At 43.2% G+C, this 20,040-nt stretch overlaps 2 protein-coding genes across 3 annotated transcripts in view; both read right to left on the bottom strand.

Annotated features, from left to right (window-relative positions):
* Window positions 1-331: 331 nt before the first annotated feature.
* si:dkeyp-114g9.1 (uncharacterized protein LOC555399 homolog) lies at window positions 332-6,508 on the bottom strand. Its single transcript, XM_027001675.2, has 8 exons — window positions 6,239-6,508; window positions 5,878-6,163; window positions 5,672-5,794; window positions 4,430-4,687; window positions 3,517-3,608; window positions 2,673-2,854; window positions 1,299-1,468; window positions 332-513 (listed from the first exon to the last, which is right to left on the bottom strand). Exons 1-8 carry the CDS (start codon window positions 6,506-6,508, stop codon window positions 332-334), a joined length of 1,563 nt encoding a protein of 520 aa, XP_026857476.2.
* A 352-nt stretch (window positions 6,509-6,860) lies between these two features.
* Window positions 6,861-20,040, bottom strand: part of slc35f1 (solute carrier family 35 member F1) — a 53,465-nt gene continuing 40,285 nt past the window's right edge. For both annotated transcript variants that reach the window (XM_027001639.2, XM_027001638.2), the window contains 4 exons: window positions 19,529-19,685; window positions 17,954-18,006; window positions 15,429-15,583; window positions 6,861-8,070 (listed from right to left, as the gene is read on the bottom strand). In XM_027001639.2, coding sequence (XP_026857440.1) covers window positions 7,846-8,070; window positions 15,429-15,583; window positions 17,954-18,006; window positions 19,529-19,685 — 590 coding nt within the window. In that variant the 3' untranslated portion in view covers window positions 6,861-7,845. The remainder of the gene's footprint in view (window positions 8,071-15,428; window positions 15,584-17,953; window positions 18,007-19,528; window positions 19,686-20,040) is intronic.

The raw sequence follows: 20,040 nt of genomic DNA, 5'->3' as shown, positions 1-20,040 counted from the left end.
GGGGGGGGGGGGGGGGGATGATGGAGGACCCACAATATAATTAAAAGGGGAAGTCAGTTTACTGTTCATTTGAAAAAAAACTGCTCAACAACTGCTGCCACCTTATTTAAAAATGCATGCAGTCGACTGCAAAATAAAAGAACCCCCTCCAGCTTGTCCATGACAGTACAGGCCACCCCCTTAAGGGAGTGCCTTTTAAAATTCAACCATCACCTCTTAAAATCTAGATTTAAAATACTTGATAGAGCTATAAAAGAGTGGACCTCAGGTTAAAAACAAAACCCTCTGCCCACAACACCCGAGGATCTGTTTACAGCAGGCTGGTCCGAGCCTAAACCCAGACGCCCTGGAGCCCTTGAGGGAGTGCCCTGCTGGTGAGGAAGCCCAGCTGAGTATGCGCAATCTGCTGGACCAAGCCCTTCACAGTCTCCAGATAGAGCAGCTGCCCAGAGTGCAGGTAGAGCCAGAGGAGGCGGCTGAGCTGGGCGCTCAGAGAGTCGCCGTGTAGGCTACCTGCAATAGAAATGCAGAGAGGATGGGGTTAGCGGCACAAGCGACCAATCACGTTCACAAAGTCATGCTTTCTGGCCACATGGTTGGCTGTGAAAGTAAGCGGTCAGCTATGGGCGACAGCTAGCTTTTCCGTGAGCTTGCGAGAACACGTCATTTCACGGACATAAAACAATAGAATGACCCTCCGTGTACAGGAGTTACGAACAGATAAATTGAAGCTGATAAACAAGACAAATTGCACGGAAGACTACAGCCATCTGATAAGATGACCGTTGTGGCCATGGGTCAGAGAAGCACGCAGCAGGTCATCAATCGTGATTAAGATTTTACTGGCGCCTTGTCAGAGGCTCGCGAGTGATGAATGGTTTTCACAAAAAGGCCAGGGTGAGTGATACCAGACCCCCTCATTGCTCCCAGCTGGGTGAAGCTACATCAGCGGAATTTGTCCCTGCAGCCAACAGCACCACTCAAATCAGAGTTAACATCAGGTAACACAAAGCCAAGCTGTCGTGGAACTTCCCGTGAGCCAAACCAACAAGAAGCCTGCCAAGGCAATCAAGGACTTTTCAGATGAGCACGGAGTTGTGGACACATGTGAGCCACAGATCCGCTTTGTGGTAACCCTGTATTAGAAGGGTTTCCCTCGCCAGTCGTCTAATAGTGTCAGCAAGTGTGCATGCACGTACCATAACTCAGGTTCTGATCGTGAAAATGTTTTACTGGAGGTACGGCACATCTGGCTTCCCACATTTGCCGTGGTCACGTGAAAAGCTCTGTGTACTCACCTTGGAGGATCTTGGTGTCAAATTCCAGCAGTGAGTAGATCTCATCTGGGAGGAGCTCTCTAAGCCAAGTGTTCTCTTCCAGGTACATCCAGTCATGGATCTGCCTCTTCCTGCATAGAAAGCCTCGCACATGTTCCAGGTAGACCTCGTTGCCAGACACCAAGTACAGCCTAAAACGCAGAAAAGGCCTGTTCAAAGAATGTCTACTGCTGTAAAAGAACATACTACTGAACTGAACTTGGGTGAAGTGGGTTGCCAGGTGTTCACCATTAACCCTACCTCCCACACATACAGATGAGAAGTCCAGTCCAGTTCCATTGCAAAACCATAGAACAGTCAACACTGCTCACAGGACCGGAGGCAGAACATTTTTAGGATCATTTGTTAAATCCATTCAAATGGAGGTAGCACAATGCAATTCTATAATTATGTGCATCTTCCAAATTTGAGAACGGGTAACTACCTTAATAAGCAGCTCTGCCTTTTATGTTTTTAATGCTCAGAGTGATGTAATAAACAGCTTTTTCCAAGACCAATTTTTTTAATGCTAGAACAAGCCATTCTTCTTAAGCCATTCATCAAAAATCACAGACCACACTTTCTACCCTGAAAATAAATGCTTCAGACCCCCCAATTTACATGCATGTGCACAAGTGCTTGCAGACGCGCACACTGTATTTGTGCAGTTAAAAAAAATAAATAAATAAAAAAAATAAATAAAAAGCAACTGAAGTTGAAATAGCCAGTAGAGTCTTTAAGCCTTACTAGTGATCAATTAATGGTTTAATGTCATAATTGTACTTGTACTTGTAAATCCTCTGCAAACTTTCAAAATGTACTTTTCATCCTCCATAAAAGCTCCACACACCCCCACCCAATCATCAGCCCATGTAAAAGTGTCTCCCTGGTGACTTCTCCACTAGTATTTCATACTGGCTTATGGGTTTAGTCCTACTTTACAAAAGGGGTGCCTTCCCCTCTTTTTAGAATCAATCTCCTTGCACTTCAAAGATGGCGCTGTCTAGCCGTGCCTCTTCCTCTGCGGCTGACTGCAGGCTGCATGTTTGGAGCTGCGAACAGGGGCCCGGTTCTCACATCACGCTCTCTGCAGGCTTCAGAAGCCCCGCCCAAAAACGACCACTCGCAGAGCTCAAGGTCTCCCGCTCGAGTTATTTGAGGAAGCGACCTGCCGGCCCGAAAACGCAGGGCACCTAAAACTGCCGCAACCACCGGCGGGCTGCCGCCGGGGTGGGCAGGTTATTAAAGAATTAGACTTTAAAAGCCAGTCTCAGGGCTGCCAACAGACTCGCTTTGAAGCATTCTGACTCCGACTGGCATTGCCGCAGGGAGGGCGCGCTTCTCGTTGCCACCTACTTGTAGTAGGGAAGCGTGCCGATCATCTTCCAGCCCACGTAGTTGGCGGCTGCCTCCTCCAGCATGCACACGCGGCTCATCTGGACTTTAGCCGCCTGCCAGAACCTCTCGTGCTCTACCAGGGTCTCCTGCATCTCCTGCTTCAGTAGCATGTACACACCCTCCAGGGTGTCCTCGTAGACCTGCAAAACACCACGCTGGAGGCTTAGCACAAACCCACCAATGACAACAAACATGTATGACAAGCATTTTATCATGCAGTAAGTGGAGGGGGCGGGGGGAGAAAGACCAACCTCTGGGCCCCAATCAATTTCAAAATACTATCTTCATGCTAAAACTAAAAGCACGGACCATGTCACATTAGACTGCTCTCCATTTCTGCCAACACAAGGTGTGGGAAGAAGGTGCATGCTCGCACATGCTGTGTAATTGAATAGGACATGCATAAATATATCTGTAATCCATTTAGGCAGTTATCAGATGGGAGGGAGCGCTTCCTGTCATCTACTCAAGACGAAACCTGTGGTCATGGGCACTGGCCAACGAAGAGAGAACACACAACTGCAGGAGACGTTTGCCAGTGGAATACGCAAAGGCCTGATGCGTTCTGACAGGATCTCATTTAGAATCTGCCAGAGGGCGAGAGAAACAGGAGGAATAATTCAGTTTTTTAAAAGGGCAAGAAGTGTTCGGGTCTAATTCTCAACACGCACGTTTTCTAATATGCAAGAACATGCGTTTTGCGCTTCGGTCATGTCCGTTGCGGTTCAAGCCTTGCATTTTCCGAGTAACCCCTACATCTGGAGCGTCACTTAATTCTCTTATACGAGTCGAGTGTCTGTACCTTCCTGCGCTTCAGTCGGCCCCAGTCGCGACCCAAGATCCAGGCCACTAGTGACTTGCACATGGAGAAGTAGTTTACCACTGTATGAATTCCTGTGGGAAAATCATTAACCCAGACATACCAACAATTTCAGTTTATATAGTGCCTCTCATACCCAAGATAACTTCACAGAAACATAAAAAAAAAAAGAAAATACAACTTTCAATGGGGAAAAAAGGGTTAGTGTTGGGGGTGAACAGATTGTTGAAGGAGGAAAGCGAGGGATGGTAGTGAAGAGATTGTGTTCCATAGTCTGGGGGCCATGATGCTGAAGGAACTGCCTCTGGCAGTGACGATGTGAATTTTGGGACAAACAGAAAGACCTGTATCCGAGGACCCGTGTTCAGGCAGAGAGGTAGGGTGTGCAGGAGCTCAGCCAAATAGGCTGGTGCATTTAAACTGAATACGAACAGGGAGAGGTAGCCATTGTAAGTGAAACAGAATTGAGAGTGACGGGAGCGGATTTTTGGAGTGAGAGTATCCTTTGCTTGGAAAGTTCTTGCAGTGAAAATACTTATATACGAATTACACAAAAGAAGAAGTCTATGAAAGTTACATCAGCTTATGTATTCCATTAAATAGTTCGAGAAAACCAAAAGTTCAGTTATAGGTCTACAAACTCACTGGAGCTTAATTGAGACCAACATTTATGTGCATCTCTGAACATGGAGGGCTCTGAATGCCTGGGAAGAGCAAAACGTGTCAAAGCGTTGGCCTTACAAGTGGACCGCTGTACTCAAGTGCACCCAAATGCTATTTCAAGAATCCCTTTAAAGCAGAACTGCTTTTGTAAACATCGGTTCATGCACAGAATTGCACTCAATTCAGCAGAAAAGGTCCACCCACGCTGCACTTGCATCAATGTCCAACTCACCCACGTTCTCGTCTCCCCGAGCCAACTTGCCCCTCCAGTAGTCACTGGTGATGGGGTGCAGTGAGGCCAGGTACCTCACGTCACACAGGGTCTCTCCCCAGTTCGTCACCTTCTTCTTACTGTACCGCCTCCACTGCAGGTAGATGGCACGCAGCTGCCGGCTGAACGGAGGGGGCTGGCGGAAGAGCCAGTAAGTGAAGAGCCACTGGAATCTGCACTGGGTGTACTGGTGGTACATGGACTCCAGCTCAGAGTGGTCTAAGGGTGGATATTTGAGTGGACAGAACAATGGAAATCTCAAATGATCAGTAGAAGGGCCACAGCTTTAGGCAGTACTGTAATCTGGGAGTGCAGAGGCCCAAGTCTTTGGGTCGTCTCGTCTATTCAAAATGAGAATAATCGTTTCTAAAAGTTGGCTGAATGATCATAAGCATATCACTAAGAAAGAGGAGGATTAGTCAAAGTTGTTACTCTAGACAACAGGGACTCCAACCTTCAAATAAACATTCCATTCCAGTACTTTAGAAGCTACTCAGCTGTGCAAAAAGAACCAGATGATTTAAAGAACAAAAAGGTCTACAGTGCTTTTTCAGAAAGCCAAAAGGGGATGTGGTGAACAGATGAAAGGCAAACAATGAAAACAATGACGTGAACAATGATGGTTCTTCAAAAGAAAATACACAGTCAGCTGATTGGGGGGGGGGGGGGGGAGGAAAAAAAAAAAAAAAAAAAAAAAAAGGCAAATGGCACTGGAATAAACTTGTGAAACATGCGACATCTTCCACGGACTAGAGAAAAAAATTATTGTAACCGACACCAAAAAGGTATTACATTTACAAATACATTAAAATTAAGAGTTTCTTAAATTCTTACTCACTTAAAAAACAATAACATCCTTGTTTAGTGAATAAGAATTAAGATAATTAAATGCAAATATTCTGCATTTCTGTCTGCCATAAAATACAAAAAAAAGATCAGATGCAATTGGTCTCAACTGGATCAAGTACACAACATTTCCCTCAAAGGCCAGGTAATCCTTCAGCGAAACCCACTGAAAAGAAGAGAAAAAAAGAGAAAAAAAAAAAAAAAACACAAAAAAACCCCACCACAAAATGCAATTAAGACACATCCAACACCAATTAAGGTGTTGACACACTCTGCATTCCTGTTTTAAATTTTTCATAAAATCATCAAAAGTTATGAAGTTGTACAAACTTGATAGTCTGCATTTTGTATTCTTACCATTGCCATGATGCTGACTGAGAACATGCCAAAAGACCAAGGCGACACTTCCATGATGACCAAGAGCCATGTTATACAGCTCCCTCCATTCAAATTTGAGGAGTTCACATTCTTCTGATGTCTCTGAAACATTTTAACGGGGAAATAAATCTTCGTTACTTCTCTGGCCAGGTCTGGCATTAACCCGGCTCGACTAGGAAGACTACCTTGGAGTCTCTCTCTGAAGAGGTCCGGCGGGATGCCCCACAGCTTCTCCACGTCGCCGCGTGGAAGGCGAACTGAGGGCAGCGGCACGCGCTCCTCCAGCACGAGCCACTGGGCCCAGTACTCGTGAGGCGGGAACGGCGTTCCTGCGAACAGCTTGGCCTGGAGCGACCGGTTACAGTGGACGTTTCTGAAGAGAGCTTTCCACATAAAAACTAAACGGAAGGCGGCTTTGGCCGTGACGGTGTGACTGGCTGCGGTGTGTGGTAGGCCTACCCCAAACGAATCCTGCCGAGACATTTTTTTTTTTTTCAGACGATTTGCAGGCGATAGTGGTTGACTGTCCGTTGTGTCAAAACCTACCTGGAAATGTCGAGTCCACAGGGAGTTACAGGAACAAACTCGGAACAATAGCCTACATGTGCTGCCGAGCCTCAACAGAGATACCGGATCTAGCTGCCTCAAAATAAGAATAAGGACCTCGTCACTCAAATGCACCAAACCGGTGCTACTGTCACCGTTTCCTAGAGAGGCGTTTTGTTCGTATGTGTTAATGTCTTCGTCCGCGGTAGCGTATAGTCTAGAGAACTGTTCCAGCAACGCGCTCTCCCGGGTCGTGTTGTGGTGTGCCATACCTGCCAGTAACCGTAGTGGCCCACTGAACCCATTATGGATAAAAAGTTTAAAGGTAAGGGATGTACCAGTTATAGAGATCGGGGGTGGATAGTACTGATGGAATTGTCTATTGTGACTAGTAAAACCTACATGTCGACATGCAGGCCTACTGCAAGTGGTTGGTCCTCTTTTATATATCGTGGGTGTACCTGATCATCAGTACGTTGTACTGAGTTTGAGAAGAGAGCTGTTAACGATAACCTCGTGATTAGAGTGTATCCACATTTGTTTTTGCTCATAGGGTCGTTTCAGTATCATTTCTGCCCACTTTTGAAATGTGCCGATCCATAATGATATCTTACAAATTAAATTATTTTCAGATTTAGGACAAAGATACTTTATTTAAAGCGACAACTCAGACACATTAAGAATTTCAATACTTAAATGACAAAAAGGGCAAACAAGATTTTTAGAGGATCTGTCCAAAATAACTTTATACAGAGTTTATCCAAATGTCATAATACTAAGGACTATACAGCTGATGGAACAGCCATAAAACAAATTAAACAAAACTCTGAAAAGACGAGTGCATTAAAGTTGCTTTTTAAGTTTGCAATCAATCGCTAGTACGCATATTTCATACTCAATACAAACAAAAGTCATAGATTTTCATGATGTAGGAAAACAAACAAAAACACAAGACATTCGTTCTGTTTACTCAAAATTATAGCTAACCAAGGAGACGTGATTTAACAGTTAAGATAGAATTGATAAAAGAGACCCATGTGTTTTAATTTTATTCTTCAGATGGGTAGTATCCTTCTTGTAGCATGTAATGCAGCACTTTCTCACAAAATGATATCCTTCACCAAGACTCGGTGTAAAACGGGTAGTTTATCAGTAACTAACCAACAATAGCTATACATGGCAAGGCACTGGCTCTTGGCAAATCAGTATGTACTTGATCCTAAATCAGAACTGCTGTTTTCCTCAAGAAAAAAAAAAAAAAAACATGACTCAACGTAGCAAGAAAATCCATGTAAAAGTTTCGAATACATCAATCCTTTTGTGCTCATATAAGAAAACAAAAGAATCACAACTGAGCATTTGCACAAACAGTCAGCACAAATCCTTCTAAACACTTAAACTGTAGCGGGGGAGGCGATGAAGTTGAATCATGTCTATACATGATGGATCCGAGAAAGTTAGAGATCACTGCTACCTATTCACAGTTTGTGATCACAGTGTAATCGTTCGCTACGTGGTTATATACATCATTCGGTGATTATTATCATTCACTTTCTACAGACTGTGGGAGGGGCAGTGGATGATTGAATCTGCAGAACTCCACCCCTTCAGGCCACCCGCACACGAGGCTCCTCCTCTATCTCCTGACCCAGGCTGCTGTAGGTCACAGAGGGCTCCAAGGGCTCTACATTGGGCGTGTCTGGAACGGGGTTTCCTGCGTTGCGGAACTGTTTGTAAACAAGCGGATCCTGTGCCACGTAGGTAGACGAAGAGTAGTAGAGCACCAGCCCGAGCAGAATGATGAAGAAGGACAGCAGATACAGCCCTGAAAACTGTGGACAGAGAGAAACACCATGGTGAGCTTCGTACACTTATGATGCAAACATCAAACATATATTGTGGAAGTTTTTAATCTCCACAGAAACAAGAAAGAATCAAACTAATCTGCAAAAAGGCAATCACATACAGGAAAACCACATCTATAAACACTTTTCAAGTAATACATTGGAAGTGTAGAGTCCAGAATTGAACCCAAACAGACTCCAGCATGCATTTAAACTAGAATCCGTTCAGTAAAGCTCAATGACAGCCAGCATAATAGTTGGTTCTATTTCAAGTGAAGAGCTGGAAATGGGTCACTTTAAGGTCACATCTAGTACACTGTAGTGTATGGACACGTGGTATTCAGAAATGGAATCCCCACGACATGGTTATAACACCATTTCTGGGAATTAGCCTGGGTAATGAGGCCATGAAGCCATTTTGTTAGTTTGGAGGGACAGATCTGTCACAGAAAAAAAATATTTTCAGTCAAACTGAAAATAATTACTGAGATAGAACTCTGATTAAAAAAAATATTTAAATATTTATGTTGTGATTTACCAGAGTAAGACATGGAAGAGCAAATTGTTGTTTCTCAGTCAAAGAAGAAACATTTTTGCCAAATCAGATACCTGAGGCAACATAATTTCCAAATCACGGCTCCAATAATACAGGCCAAAAAAAAAAAGATTTCATATTCATATTGCATTTTTTAGCCTCAGAGTAAATGAGTATCAATCAATCTCGAGCTGCCTGACAGAGCAATCAGATCTCTGTGTATGTCAGTGAGATTGTGATTCTGGGGTGCCTATCCCAGACACAGGCAGCCCCTCTATTGCAGCCCCATTTCAGCCACTATCACAGAGCAGTGCCTCTAAGAGCAAAGCACTGAGACTGAGACTACAGCATCTCAATGATAGTAAAATGAGAAAACGGAGAGGAAGCTGGCATACACACACAGACGCGCACACACAGGCCATGCACAAATTTCAACAAACGCTATGAAATACTATATGGACTAAATACTAAATACACTATGAAATACAAAGCACAAACTGCCACTGCCTAAGGAATGATTAAGTGCACAGATAAGCCGCTGTTGGTACTATTACATTTTGAAAATTGCATAGGTGGTTCGCATTATCGTTAACTAATGAACCACCCCCATAGCTTGTCAGAGAGTACTGATTGGGCCAGCTGAAAGCTCAGAACAGATGAAGCAAAAAGTTATTTGTTCTGTCAAAACAGCCAAACAATATAATGTGAAGCGAATGCATTTCAAGAAGTTTGTACAAGGCTGGTCTGAGAATTGACTGGTTTATCTTGCACTAAAACCAGAGAGCACTAAATTTCATCTGTAATATAGTCAGCTGACAGTCTTTTTGTTGTTCTTCCTCATAGAACTGGCATGGCCCCCTGCAATGTTTAAAGACGAATGTTGGGTGTGCTTTGAAGGTCACAATAGAGAAAAACATAAATACTATCAACATAGGATAGACAGATTTCAGCAGGTCAGTGTGAATCAGTCTGAAACATGATAAATGAAATGGCATTGTTGCAAGGGGATTACCAAGCCTGGAATGACATTTCCAGCACCTGTACCACAGCAATATCTTGCCTGCAGGGTCTCGATTTAACTTGCGCTAAAATAAACACTGAGAACCATATGAATGTAGACCACAGGAAACAAATTAGGCAGATAGCCCTGTCAGGCCTTTTATTAACATGTGCACTAACAGGCCCAGACCGTGCAACTTTGCTGCAGCATGGATATATGAGATAGGCAAAATGCAATAACTAGTGAAGAGGAATACTTTACACTTAAGCTGTCAGGGTGTCAGGATGCTAATTCACATTTATCAACTGGTGCTAGACTCCAGTATAACTATGATAAAATACCTGCTATTTTAAGCCAGAGCAATTTTGGCCCTACTTCCAATACAAACAGGCTTAAAAAGAATGGACATGTAACCATTCTGAATAAGGCATATGGATATAAATATAGCCTATAAAAATGTCCCACCATGAATCATAGTGCAATTTTGAATGTATCCTGCATATAATATTTCAGCAGAAAACTTTGTTTATGAGCTGAAGAGATATTACAGTGGGTTACTCAGAGATGGTGGCATGCTTATGGAGGCTTAGACTGAATTGCTTGTGCCAGTCCAAGCACCCTAGTGGTTTAAGATAAAATTAATTGACTTTTGTGGGGATTTGGGGCATGCTCTGCGTAAAGCTGAGCTGAACACCTTTACTTTAACCAGTAGTCAACTGACTCCGCCTGGATAAAACTCCCTTCCTGCTTTGTTTGAAGATGCTAGTTAGTACGTTACTAATCTTGCCTCGACTTGTGTTATGACCCATGGGCTTTGGGTTTGATCACTGATAAGGGTTTCTGAACCCAGTCCTAAGGATATGCCCTACACTTATCAGCTCCCAACACACCTGAACCAAGTCATTAAGAACATGAGGTACTTTAGCCAGGTATACTGGTAGTGGACCGCATGGTGAGCCCTGAGGAATGCACTGAGAAAATGGTGCCATTTTAGGTGGACCTTTTATGTTTACATATTGAATTTTGTGTTTACTTGTTTATGTACAGCACAAACTAGGCAAGGCAAGTTTTCATATTTTCATACACAATGGCAATTCAAAATACTTTACACAGGCAGAGTAGAATAAAATAATAATAAAGCCTATTACATCCTGAGCTCCAATGCCTCAGGAATGTCTTTTGCAAAATAAAAGAACATAAGGCAATACATAAGGCAATTGTCACGGAACACTCCCCTTCCCACTGATCACACGTTATAGCCCGCTGCATGCAGTGGGAGTTCACTGTTCATTGTGACTTATGTCTAATTTGTGACCATGTCCCCTTTTAATTTCTCACCTGAACCTTATTCTTGGGTTAATTTATGTTTGTATTTAAACCCCTGTATGTGTGTAGTACTTTGTCGGTCATTATTCGTGTTAAGGTTAAATGTTTCTCATGTTCACGCTGCTTGTTGTATGTGAGTGACGTTTTGTTTAGCGTTTGTGTGTAATAAATGTCTGTCTAAGTAAAGGGAGGTCCGTGCATCCAGCACCGTCACAGCAATTTATTTAATCAAAATGTAATAATAAAATTATATCCAATGGATTTAAATAGCAAAGAAAGTGAATTATACAATGGAATAATAAAATTAATTAAAATAGGAAAAATACATTGAAAGACTAAAATGCAATAATAAAGTAACAGAATAAAATACAGTAAAATATAGTACAAGAGCTCAACTATAAGGAGAGAATAGAAATGCTTTTAACCTGGATTTAAAACTTGCTACATTTGGGTCACATTTAAGTTCAACTGTGAGTTGGTTCCAGTTATGTGTAGCATAAGGGCTAAATGCTGATTCACCATGTTGGTTATGGTTGGTTTTGTTAGCACTTTTGCCTTGTGACATGTTGCTCTGTCATGCTGGAAAAAGCATTGTTCATCGCAAAATTGCTCCTGGATCATTGGGAGAAGTTGCTCTTGGAGGATGTTTTTATACCATTCCTTATTCATGGTAGTGTCCTTAGGCAAAATTTTGAACAAACCCATTTTGACCATTACAGTAGTCAACCTTGCAGGAGATAAAAGCATGCTTCAGTTTCTCTAGGTCTCACTGGGACCTTAAGTCTTTGATTCTAGTCTTTGATTCTAGTGCTCAAGACTTAAGGTCAACAATGAGTGCTCATTGTTGTTTGGTATTGTACTTATTATTTGTTCTTTTTCTAATTTTGTTTCCAGGTATCAGCACTGGTTCCTGTATCTTGCGGTTCAGTAATATTTTGACCAATTTGTACCCATTTGTCCTTAGGACTTTTGAAATTCACTCTGGAGTGCCTGCTAAATGTACTGTAAATGTAAATGTAATGAGCAGCTCCTGTTTCTCTTCATACCTTATTTTTCACCATTGTGTATTCATGTCTAGAAAAATCTGTAGACCTTTATCACTGTTGTGCATGAGCTAATGAAGTGAAACCAACAGTTTATACTTTGAATTCAGTCATTGTTTAATTTTGTATCAAGTGTACTACCATATGGAGGCAAAATAATGCAGACTGAATCATTGTCCTGGTACTTACAGACCATACATGATTATAAAGGTTAAGATACTGAAGTCTACATCTAGGAAATGGTAACTGTCGTACAAATAATTGCCACTCTTGAAGATCAATATAAAGATAATGATCTCCACTGATCTTTGTTTGGGGAAAGGAAATATGATGAGAAGGTCATTTTGCCAGGAGGCTGGTATTTAGATTCTGTGCCGAAGTGCCACTGCTGATGAAAAATTAGTCCACAAATAGACCATTTCACCCTATCAGTGCACAGTATGGCCATTACTGTCAGAGAATTGAACATAGTCATTCACATAGTCATTAAGAGCTGGCCATAGTGCGAGTTGACCAGGCTAAAGGCTGTTGCCTTGGTCTGTGCTCATATTTGGCTTTGACGGATCTATGTTAATGAATTCCAGGGCCTTTGAGCAAACTGAACACAAGTTTACTCTTCTAACCCTTAAGGCTGCAAGGCTGACTTTTAAAATGTATTTATTTATTTTTGGTTTTTTTTTCTGTCAGTTAGCTTTGAGGGAAAGAATGCAGCTATACAATGTCCTCTTCAGTAATGACTGTGCAGGCTCTCAGAAATGCTTTTTGAAAGCCCAGCCTGGTGCTGGTGGCAGTGGGTATGGAGCTGGCATAGTAGCTCTGCTCTTTGACTCCGTTGTTGGGAGCGGAGGGTGGAGATGGTGCAGACGTCGACACAGACGCGCCCCCCACACTCCAGACTCGCGGTGGTATGCCTGCCACCGCCAATTCATCACTCCTCATTAGGCTGAATTAAGCTATTTTCTGTGCAAAACATAAATGCATATTCATGAATGCACACTTATTTTCTAGCTTGGTGTGGCATTGATTCCAAACACAATATTTGCATCCATCAATCACAGGTGGTGCTTTATACTGGAAGCCAAGGTGAAACTTTCAGCTCATAAACTAATGGGGAGACCTTTCAAACCAAGCCAACCAAAAACATAGGTTACATGAATATTAATATACCTGCAGATGTCAACAAGGCATGAGAAGCTCCATCTTTGCCTGGTGTTCCCAAGCAATTTGTGTGTGTGCGAGTGTGTGTGTGTGCATGTGTTTTGGGGTGGCATTCTCAGAGCCATGCTAATTACAATCGTGAACCAGCACAGACTAAGCAGTGCCATTTCAATTCAACTCTGTAGTTAACAATAATCAACAAGCTGACCATCCTGTCACGCTTAATGAATTTTGGGGTATGTTGGAGCCTGCTGAGCGCAAAATGATTAGTTCATTTCTTATCATGTCTATAGACTGCTAGATTGCAAATGTATTGTAAAAATTGTTCACCTATGTCTAATTCTGAAAACTATCTCATTTTTCTCTCTTCTGTTATCTACAGATTACTATGAGAAATGCAAAAGCACACATCCCAAATTGTACTTTACCACAAGAGGTTAGCCCCTAGCAAATATGGTGTCATACGTATTCAGTATATGACCAAGACAAAGTGTCTGAAAATTGTTCATCTGATTATAAAACACTCCAAGACCAAGACTCCGATAAAGGAGCCCAAGTGAAAAGTGGCTGGCCTACTCCTCCTTTCAGATCAGACGTAACTTCGGGCCAACAACATCAACAATATAGATGCATGGAGAATGGACTAATTAGATTAGTAATGGCTTTGCCATTCAGACCATTTCCAGACAGCAACTGATCCTCTATGAATTGAAATAGATGAGCTGCATTTCAGCTGGCCGTTGTTACACAGATGTAATCTCCAGCCTGTATATACCAGGCAAGGTCATTTCCTAATAGCAACAGAGTGCGAGTGTATGAATTATTACTAATGTCTAGCTGTAGCTAAGCAGAAGAGTACCTTATGTCTGTGCACAGTGACAAAAATTGTCTCAGAGGCAACAGAACCTGAGAGTTTACTTTAGGAGGGAGGAGCTGGTGAAAAGCAAAACAACAACAACAAACTTAATATGATAAGGGCTGTTAATTCATCAACCTACTTTTTGCTACCACATCCGTACTCAGTGTGATAAAAACTAATCTATTCATCTTAAATTAATAAGGTTGCGGATGAAGGCTTTAATTAAAATGGAGGCATGATTCATCGTTCTGTGCAGTAAACAGGTGACTATGCAATAATTATGCCATTACAAACCAACATACAGCTGATGAAATGGTAGACCCTTGCCATTCTGCGATAGGAGGGTTGGCGTTTGTGTCAATCCTCTTGTTCAGTGTAACTGAACACTGGGGATTTTAAGTCTCCAGGAGCCTCATCCCAAGAGCACTCAGTGCTGCTTGGATTGACTGACATGTGTCATTTACCCTGGAGGTTTTTGAAGGTTTACCTCAAATGATGATAGACAGTGCAAGGAACGTAATGGAACAGGGTCATTGTTTGACTGAAACCATATTAGGAGTCAGTGGTGATCTGCTCTAATGCTTTCTGGGCACAGTCCTCTGACATCACAAGTCTATTCCACAAAAGTATGGCAGATGTGGAGTGTATGATAGAGATTAGTGTGAATGCTTGTGTAATCTCTTGGTTTTCTTGTCTGTAATCCCATCTGCAGAATCAACAGAGTGTCCAGAGAGATTTATACACTCTGGATGACAAATGGTTTTGTGTGGTTTTGTGTTTCAGCAGTAAGAATGGTATCCAGAGATTAGGATTCATACTGTGGCCCCGTCACTGGACAATAGAGAAGTGCTTTTGAAATCCTATTTGAAATGGGCCTGACTAGCCTAGTGACTCTAGCACTGCTGCTCAGGCCACACCCTCACAAACAGGCCACACCCTCACCAAAAGGCTGCACCATGAAATATAGAAGACACGTTCAGATGGCCCACTTTAACAAACAAGCTATACCCTCACATGCACCCTCACACCTGTTTCACATCCTGCTCACTGAGTAGCTGCCAGTCCATATATGTATATATGTAGAGATGTTGCACCACAGTTACACCACATCCGTACTACATATATGTACAAATATTACACCACCAGTTACACCACGCAGTTACATCACATCACATCGTACTACATATACTTGTATATATCTGTTACATATATTCTTGAATGCAATCAAACAAGCAAAATAGCAAGCTAATGGAGAAAAGAAACCCCAAAGTTTTGGGGAGGAGTGTGCAGAATGAGAGCTGTCACAATGACATTTGAAAGAGACAGCACAAAGCACATCCCTTTGTGTGACACACACACACACAAACAAACAAACACACACATACAGGCACAATAGGACACAGAGAGCAGAAAGAACATCCTCACCTTGTACTGGAACAGGAAGAGGCCACAGAAGAGGCTGTAGAGGTCAGCTGTGAGCAGCGAGAGGTTCACTGCTGTGGCGCTGGTCCTTTTGATCACCACTGGCATGAAGCTGTACAGGCCAAACATGCAAGCGCTGAAACCAATGTAGAGCAGCCCTGCAGACAGGCACAGAGCACACACACGCAGTTACACACACACACACACACACACACACAGTTACAGCCATTCCCAACAGCCAGCTACGCTGACAAGGAGGCAGGGGGATCTGAAGAAAGATCATAGTTAAATTAATAAGATCTTTTCTGCGTCTCTGTGGAGAGCTCTGAGGAACACATTCGATTAAATAATTACATTTGGTCGGGTCTTGAAAGTGAAGGAGGATAAAAAAAATAGATTGTAAGGTGTGACACTGAGTCATCTGACAAGAAGGGAAAATGAACATCACTAAAGTCATGAAGGCCAGAGGGGTCATTTCGCAGACGTATTCTGCTCAGCACACACATAATTGGATTGAGTGTCACCAAGTAATACAATTTTCTGCCTGCGTTCTCAAGCCATTCATTTTTTAAACGTGTGCAACGTTTTTTTTTTTGTTTTTTGTTTTTTGCAAGGATGAAGATGCAACATAATGGGACAGGTAACACTAATTTGTTTGGAAACCAAGAAGTAAACAGCACTTATCAGCCACTCTACCACAGCAGTTTCCTGATTCAGCACTTAAATGTAAGTGCAGTCCTGTTGAAGTGCTGTTCCCTTTTCATTCATTTGTTTGTCTTTTTGTATGTTTGGTACATTTTGCCAACTGTGTTTCATACCAAACTGAAAATTAAATACTGTAATAGTTAATTCGGATGATTCCATGAAGGGTTCCGTGTAGGTTCAAGGAAATGAACCAGCACTCTAAGCTTAAGACAGCTTTGTTTATACAGCTTTTGGGAAACAGCTTTTAAAGTTCCTAAAAGGACTGGGGGGGGGGGGGGGGTCAATGGTTTACGGATGTTGTTCTCTGCTTATTATTATGATCTGAAATTTTGAAGCAAGTTCAACTGGATATGCTGTACGATATGTGTGTTTGCACGTAGATAGTTAGTCTAAGCCTGCAAAAACCCAGTCCCAGAAAAGGCAGAGCAGAAAGTCTTATGACTTATTTAAAAGGTTCATGTACTCTCATGTCTGGAGATCCAAAAACACTGAAATCCTATTCATTGCCACTTGCAACTTAAGCTACATTGTATCCGTAGTTTTGGCTTTAACTAAGCTGCATGACAGTCAGCTAAGGAGACAACAGGACACCAGTTTGAATATCATGAATATTCAGGACAATTTTATAATTAGTTGGTACTAATGACTACAAATTTAAACACATTCCAGGTCGCTGTCTCTGAGAGCAGTGTTAACTCTTATGATCAGTATGTTTGTGGCAGTGGAATTTTTTTCTCTCCCACAGGGACACTGAGTGGCTGTGCATGGGTTTAGATCTGACACGTTAGAGAGTAAACATTCTCCTGGGTGACCTGAAGGTGGGTTTTCCTTTTCCTCAACTTGCTTGTAATTGCCACCTTTCCCCTCAGTGCAGGCATGGACATTATTGGGGATAAACTAATGGGCATCGAGGTTATGGTACCCTTACAAGGAGTTTTTCAGTGAAACTGTGCACTAATCATACATAGATCTAATGTTTCCCTGTTACATTTGCATACACAAGAGAAAACATGGGAAATTTAAGCCACTCCGTAGGTATCTTGCTTTTCCTTCAGTAAAGAAGGAGAATTCATTCTTTGGCAACCTTATCACCAGCACAATGAAAGATCAAGTCCTCATTATTTTTCTAGGGCAGCCCAGTCTTGGCTGGTGACATCTTTTCTTCTGGCACATGGTGTTACACTTGTGATGGCAGTGACAGTTAATGACGTCCCCCTCCCACCCCAAGCAACTCCAGACTTACTATTGTCCCCATGACAAGTTCATCTCCTCTGAGACGTGGCCCACATGCTGCCTTTGGCATGGTCCAGCCTCGCTCCAAAACCACACCCCGGAGCCTTCGCCCAGGGCCGAGCATGAACTCCTCAACATGGCTGACTGTGGAAGGGGCAACAGCTTTCCCAGCACCACCCGTCAACCACCATTTATCATCGTGCTATATGTTGGTAAAGAGCTGAACAGGAATTACATGGAAGTTTGGCAGGCCATGTTTCTGGATGCTCTTGCAATGTGGGGAGGTCAGACAGGAAGTTAATTCTGAGTTCCAGTTCCTGAGTTCTCGTGCCTCCTCTTAGCTTAGCTACATCTTGTGCCTCCTCTTAGCTTATCTACACAAGTACAGTAGCTCTGTGTGACAGTTAGATGTGTGCAAGGTTTGGGTTTGCTGAGCACAGCAGGAAAGGTAACCACCCCCTCCTGCCACAGTACGCCTCCTACACACACAGGCAAAAGGTCCGTTAATTATGCCCACCCCCCTATGGTCCCTTAATTTCCTGTGTCTGTACCATTTTGAGTCAGAACAGCGCCGATAAGTATTGGCTTACCTATCTGCCAGTCCCACTGTACTTTCAGCAGCTCCTTGTGCTCCATGATGGCTCTGAAAACACAGAAAAAGGAAAACCCAGTCCACGTCAGACACAGAGCGAGCTCAGCAGAGTGGAGGCAAAAAAAAGCACAGGAGCTCCTGCAGCATGCCTCACTCTGACAGGCAGGTCATCTCTGTTATGCAGCGCATGTTGACCAATCATTCCAGGTACCTGGAACATTCCAGGTGGTTCTGTGAGACAGTCCAGCCTGCCGCAGAGGGTCTTCACACTAACTATCCTCTACCAAGATCGGCAATCTGCACTGGCATTGCAGGCTCTCCAGAGGGGCACTGCAGTGCTAAGCCAGCCATACGTCGCCAAGGTTATGGCGTGATCAGCCAACAGTGGCAGTAAGAGCAGTGGAAAGGGATGGTGGGGTTACTCGCACAGTGCTAGCCTGATTCGCATCCTTCAAGAGCCATTCAGGACAGCAGGAACCATCACGTCCTGCTACCCACTCCTGCTCATTACGGGCCAGTCAGAGATCTGGGGAGAGGCAGGCAGGGACGGTGCGTGAGGTGTGTGCCGATTCTATAACTATTTCCATGGTGATGATGATGCACGCGTCTGTGTAATTGTGGCAGGGATGTAAGCGGCTGACAGCCCAGCTCGGGTTTGTTTAAATATAGCAGGAATATAGATGTCTGTACGTACGTGTGTGTGTGTGTGTGTGTGTGTGTGTGTGTGTGTGTGTGTGTGTGTGTGTGTGTGTGTGTGTGTGTGTGTGTGCGTGTGTGCATGTGCATGCGTGTATGGGGTTGGCAGGAGGGGCGGCTGGCGGGCCCAGCTTCGCCGCAGGCTGCTGGGAGCTTTCTGCAGGAAGCAGAGGATCCAAATGGCGCATGCTGGCATGTGGACAGAGCGGGGAGGGAGGAACACATTTCCAGTTGGCTCGGGTTGGGGAGATATCTCCAGCCAGTTCCAGAGTGGGCCAGCTGGCTGCAGCAGAAACAGGAGCGTTCGGGGGTGGGGGAGGGGTCGCACCCTGGAGCAGGAAACCAATAGGAGGCGCACTCGTGACCTCACGCTGACCAAGGACTGCAGCTTGTTCTGAGAGTGGACTACAGTAGCCTGTATGTAACCCCCTGAGGAACATAAAGCACTCTCACTCCAAATGCCACTGTAAGGAGCTCTTAGGTGGAATTATATACTAGAGGATATGCAAGGAAGTGCTGTTTGCTGTCGTTTGTCTGTGATGCTGAGCGTGTTGTGCAGGGCTGCATAATACATATTATTTGTTAATATCACAATAGTGGCCTTTGAGATATTAAAATCTGCAATATGCAAACACTTTTATATAATTAGCTTTTATCAGACACTTATATAAAGCAACTTACAATTATGAAGAATACAGTTCAAGCAACTGAGAGTTAAGGGCTTTGCTCAGGGGCCCAACAGTGGCAACTTGGCCTTGAACTGGCAACCTTCTGATTATTAGACAATTATCTTAACCACTGAGCTACCACTGCCATGGAGCAGTGAGTGTGGCCATAGTGCAGTGGGTGTGAGCAAAGCTGCATATATTGCACTCACAGCTGAATGCCGCTGAAGAAGGAGCCAAAGAGGCCCATCATGCCCAGGAACTCGACGCGGCTCAGGTTCTTCACAATGAACTCCTCACACACGTTGGAGATGCCATAAAGTGTGGCACCGGCCAGCACCAGAAGGTCCCCCAGAAGCTTGTGGTCACCTAACAGGAGATGGATTTCATGTTGGAATTAGGGTCAGGAGAGTAGACGCACTCACTTGACATTTTTGAATATGGTTTTACCCTAAATAGTGTACAGTTCAGTCTGTAACTATGTGGACAGTGACAGTTTTATTGTTTTGGCTCTGGAATGGATTTGAAATGTAGTAGTGACTAGACATTAAAACGCTAGACACTAAACAGCTGTTAGCTATGATTGATATTTTTACTAGCATTGACACTTCTGTGGTCATAGTGAGAATCAACATGGTGATCATTTGTTTACTACCAAAATTAAATGAATAAATAAAATATTTAATTTAATTTTAAAAATAATTAGCCAACTCTAAACTTTTAG

This window comes from Electrophorus electricus, chromosome 3 (assembly GCF_013358815.1).
Source record: "Electrophorus electricus isolate fEleEle1 chromosome 3, fEleEle1.pri, whole genome shotgun sequence".
In the NCBI taxonomy this organism is placed as follows: domain Eukaryota; kingdom Metazoa; phylum Chordata; class Actinopteri; order Gymnotiformes; family Gymnotidae; genus Electrophorus; species Electrophorus electricus.
The sequence above is the reverse complement of the archived record's forward strand: the minus strand, read 5'-3'. Positions and strand labels throughout refer to the sequence as shown.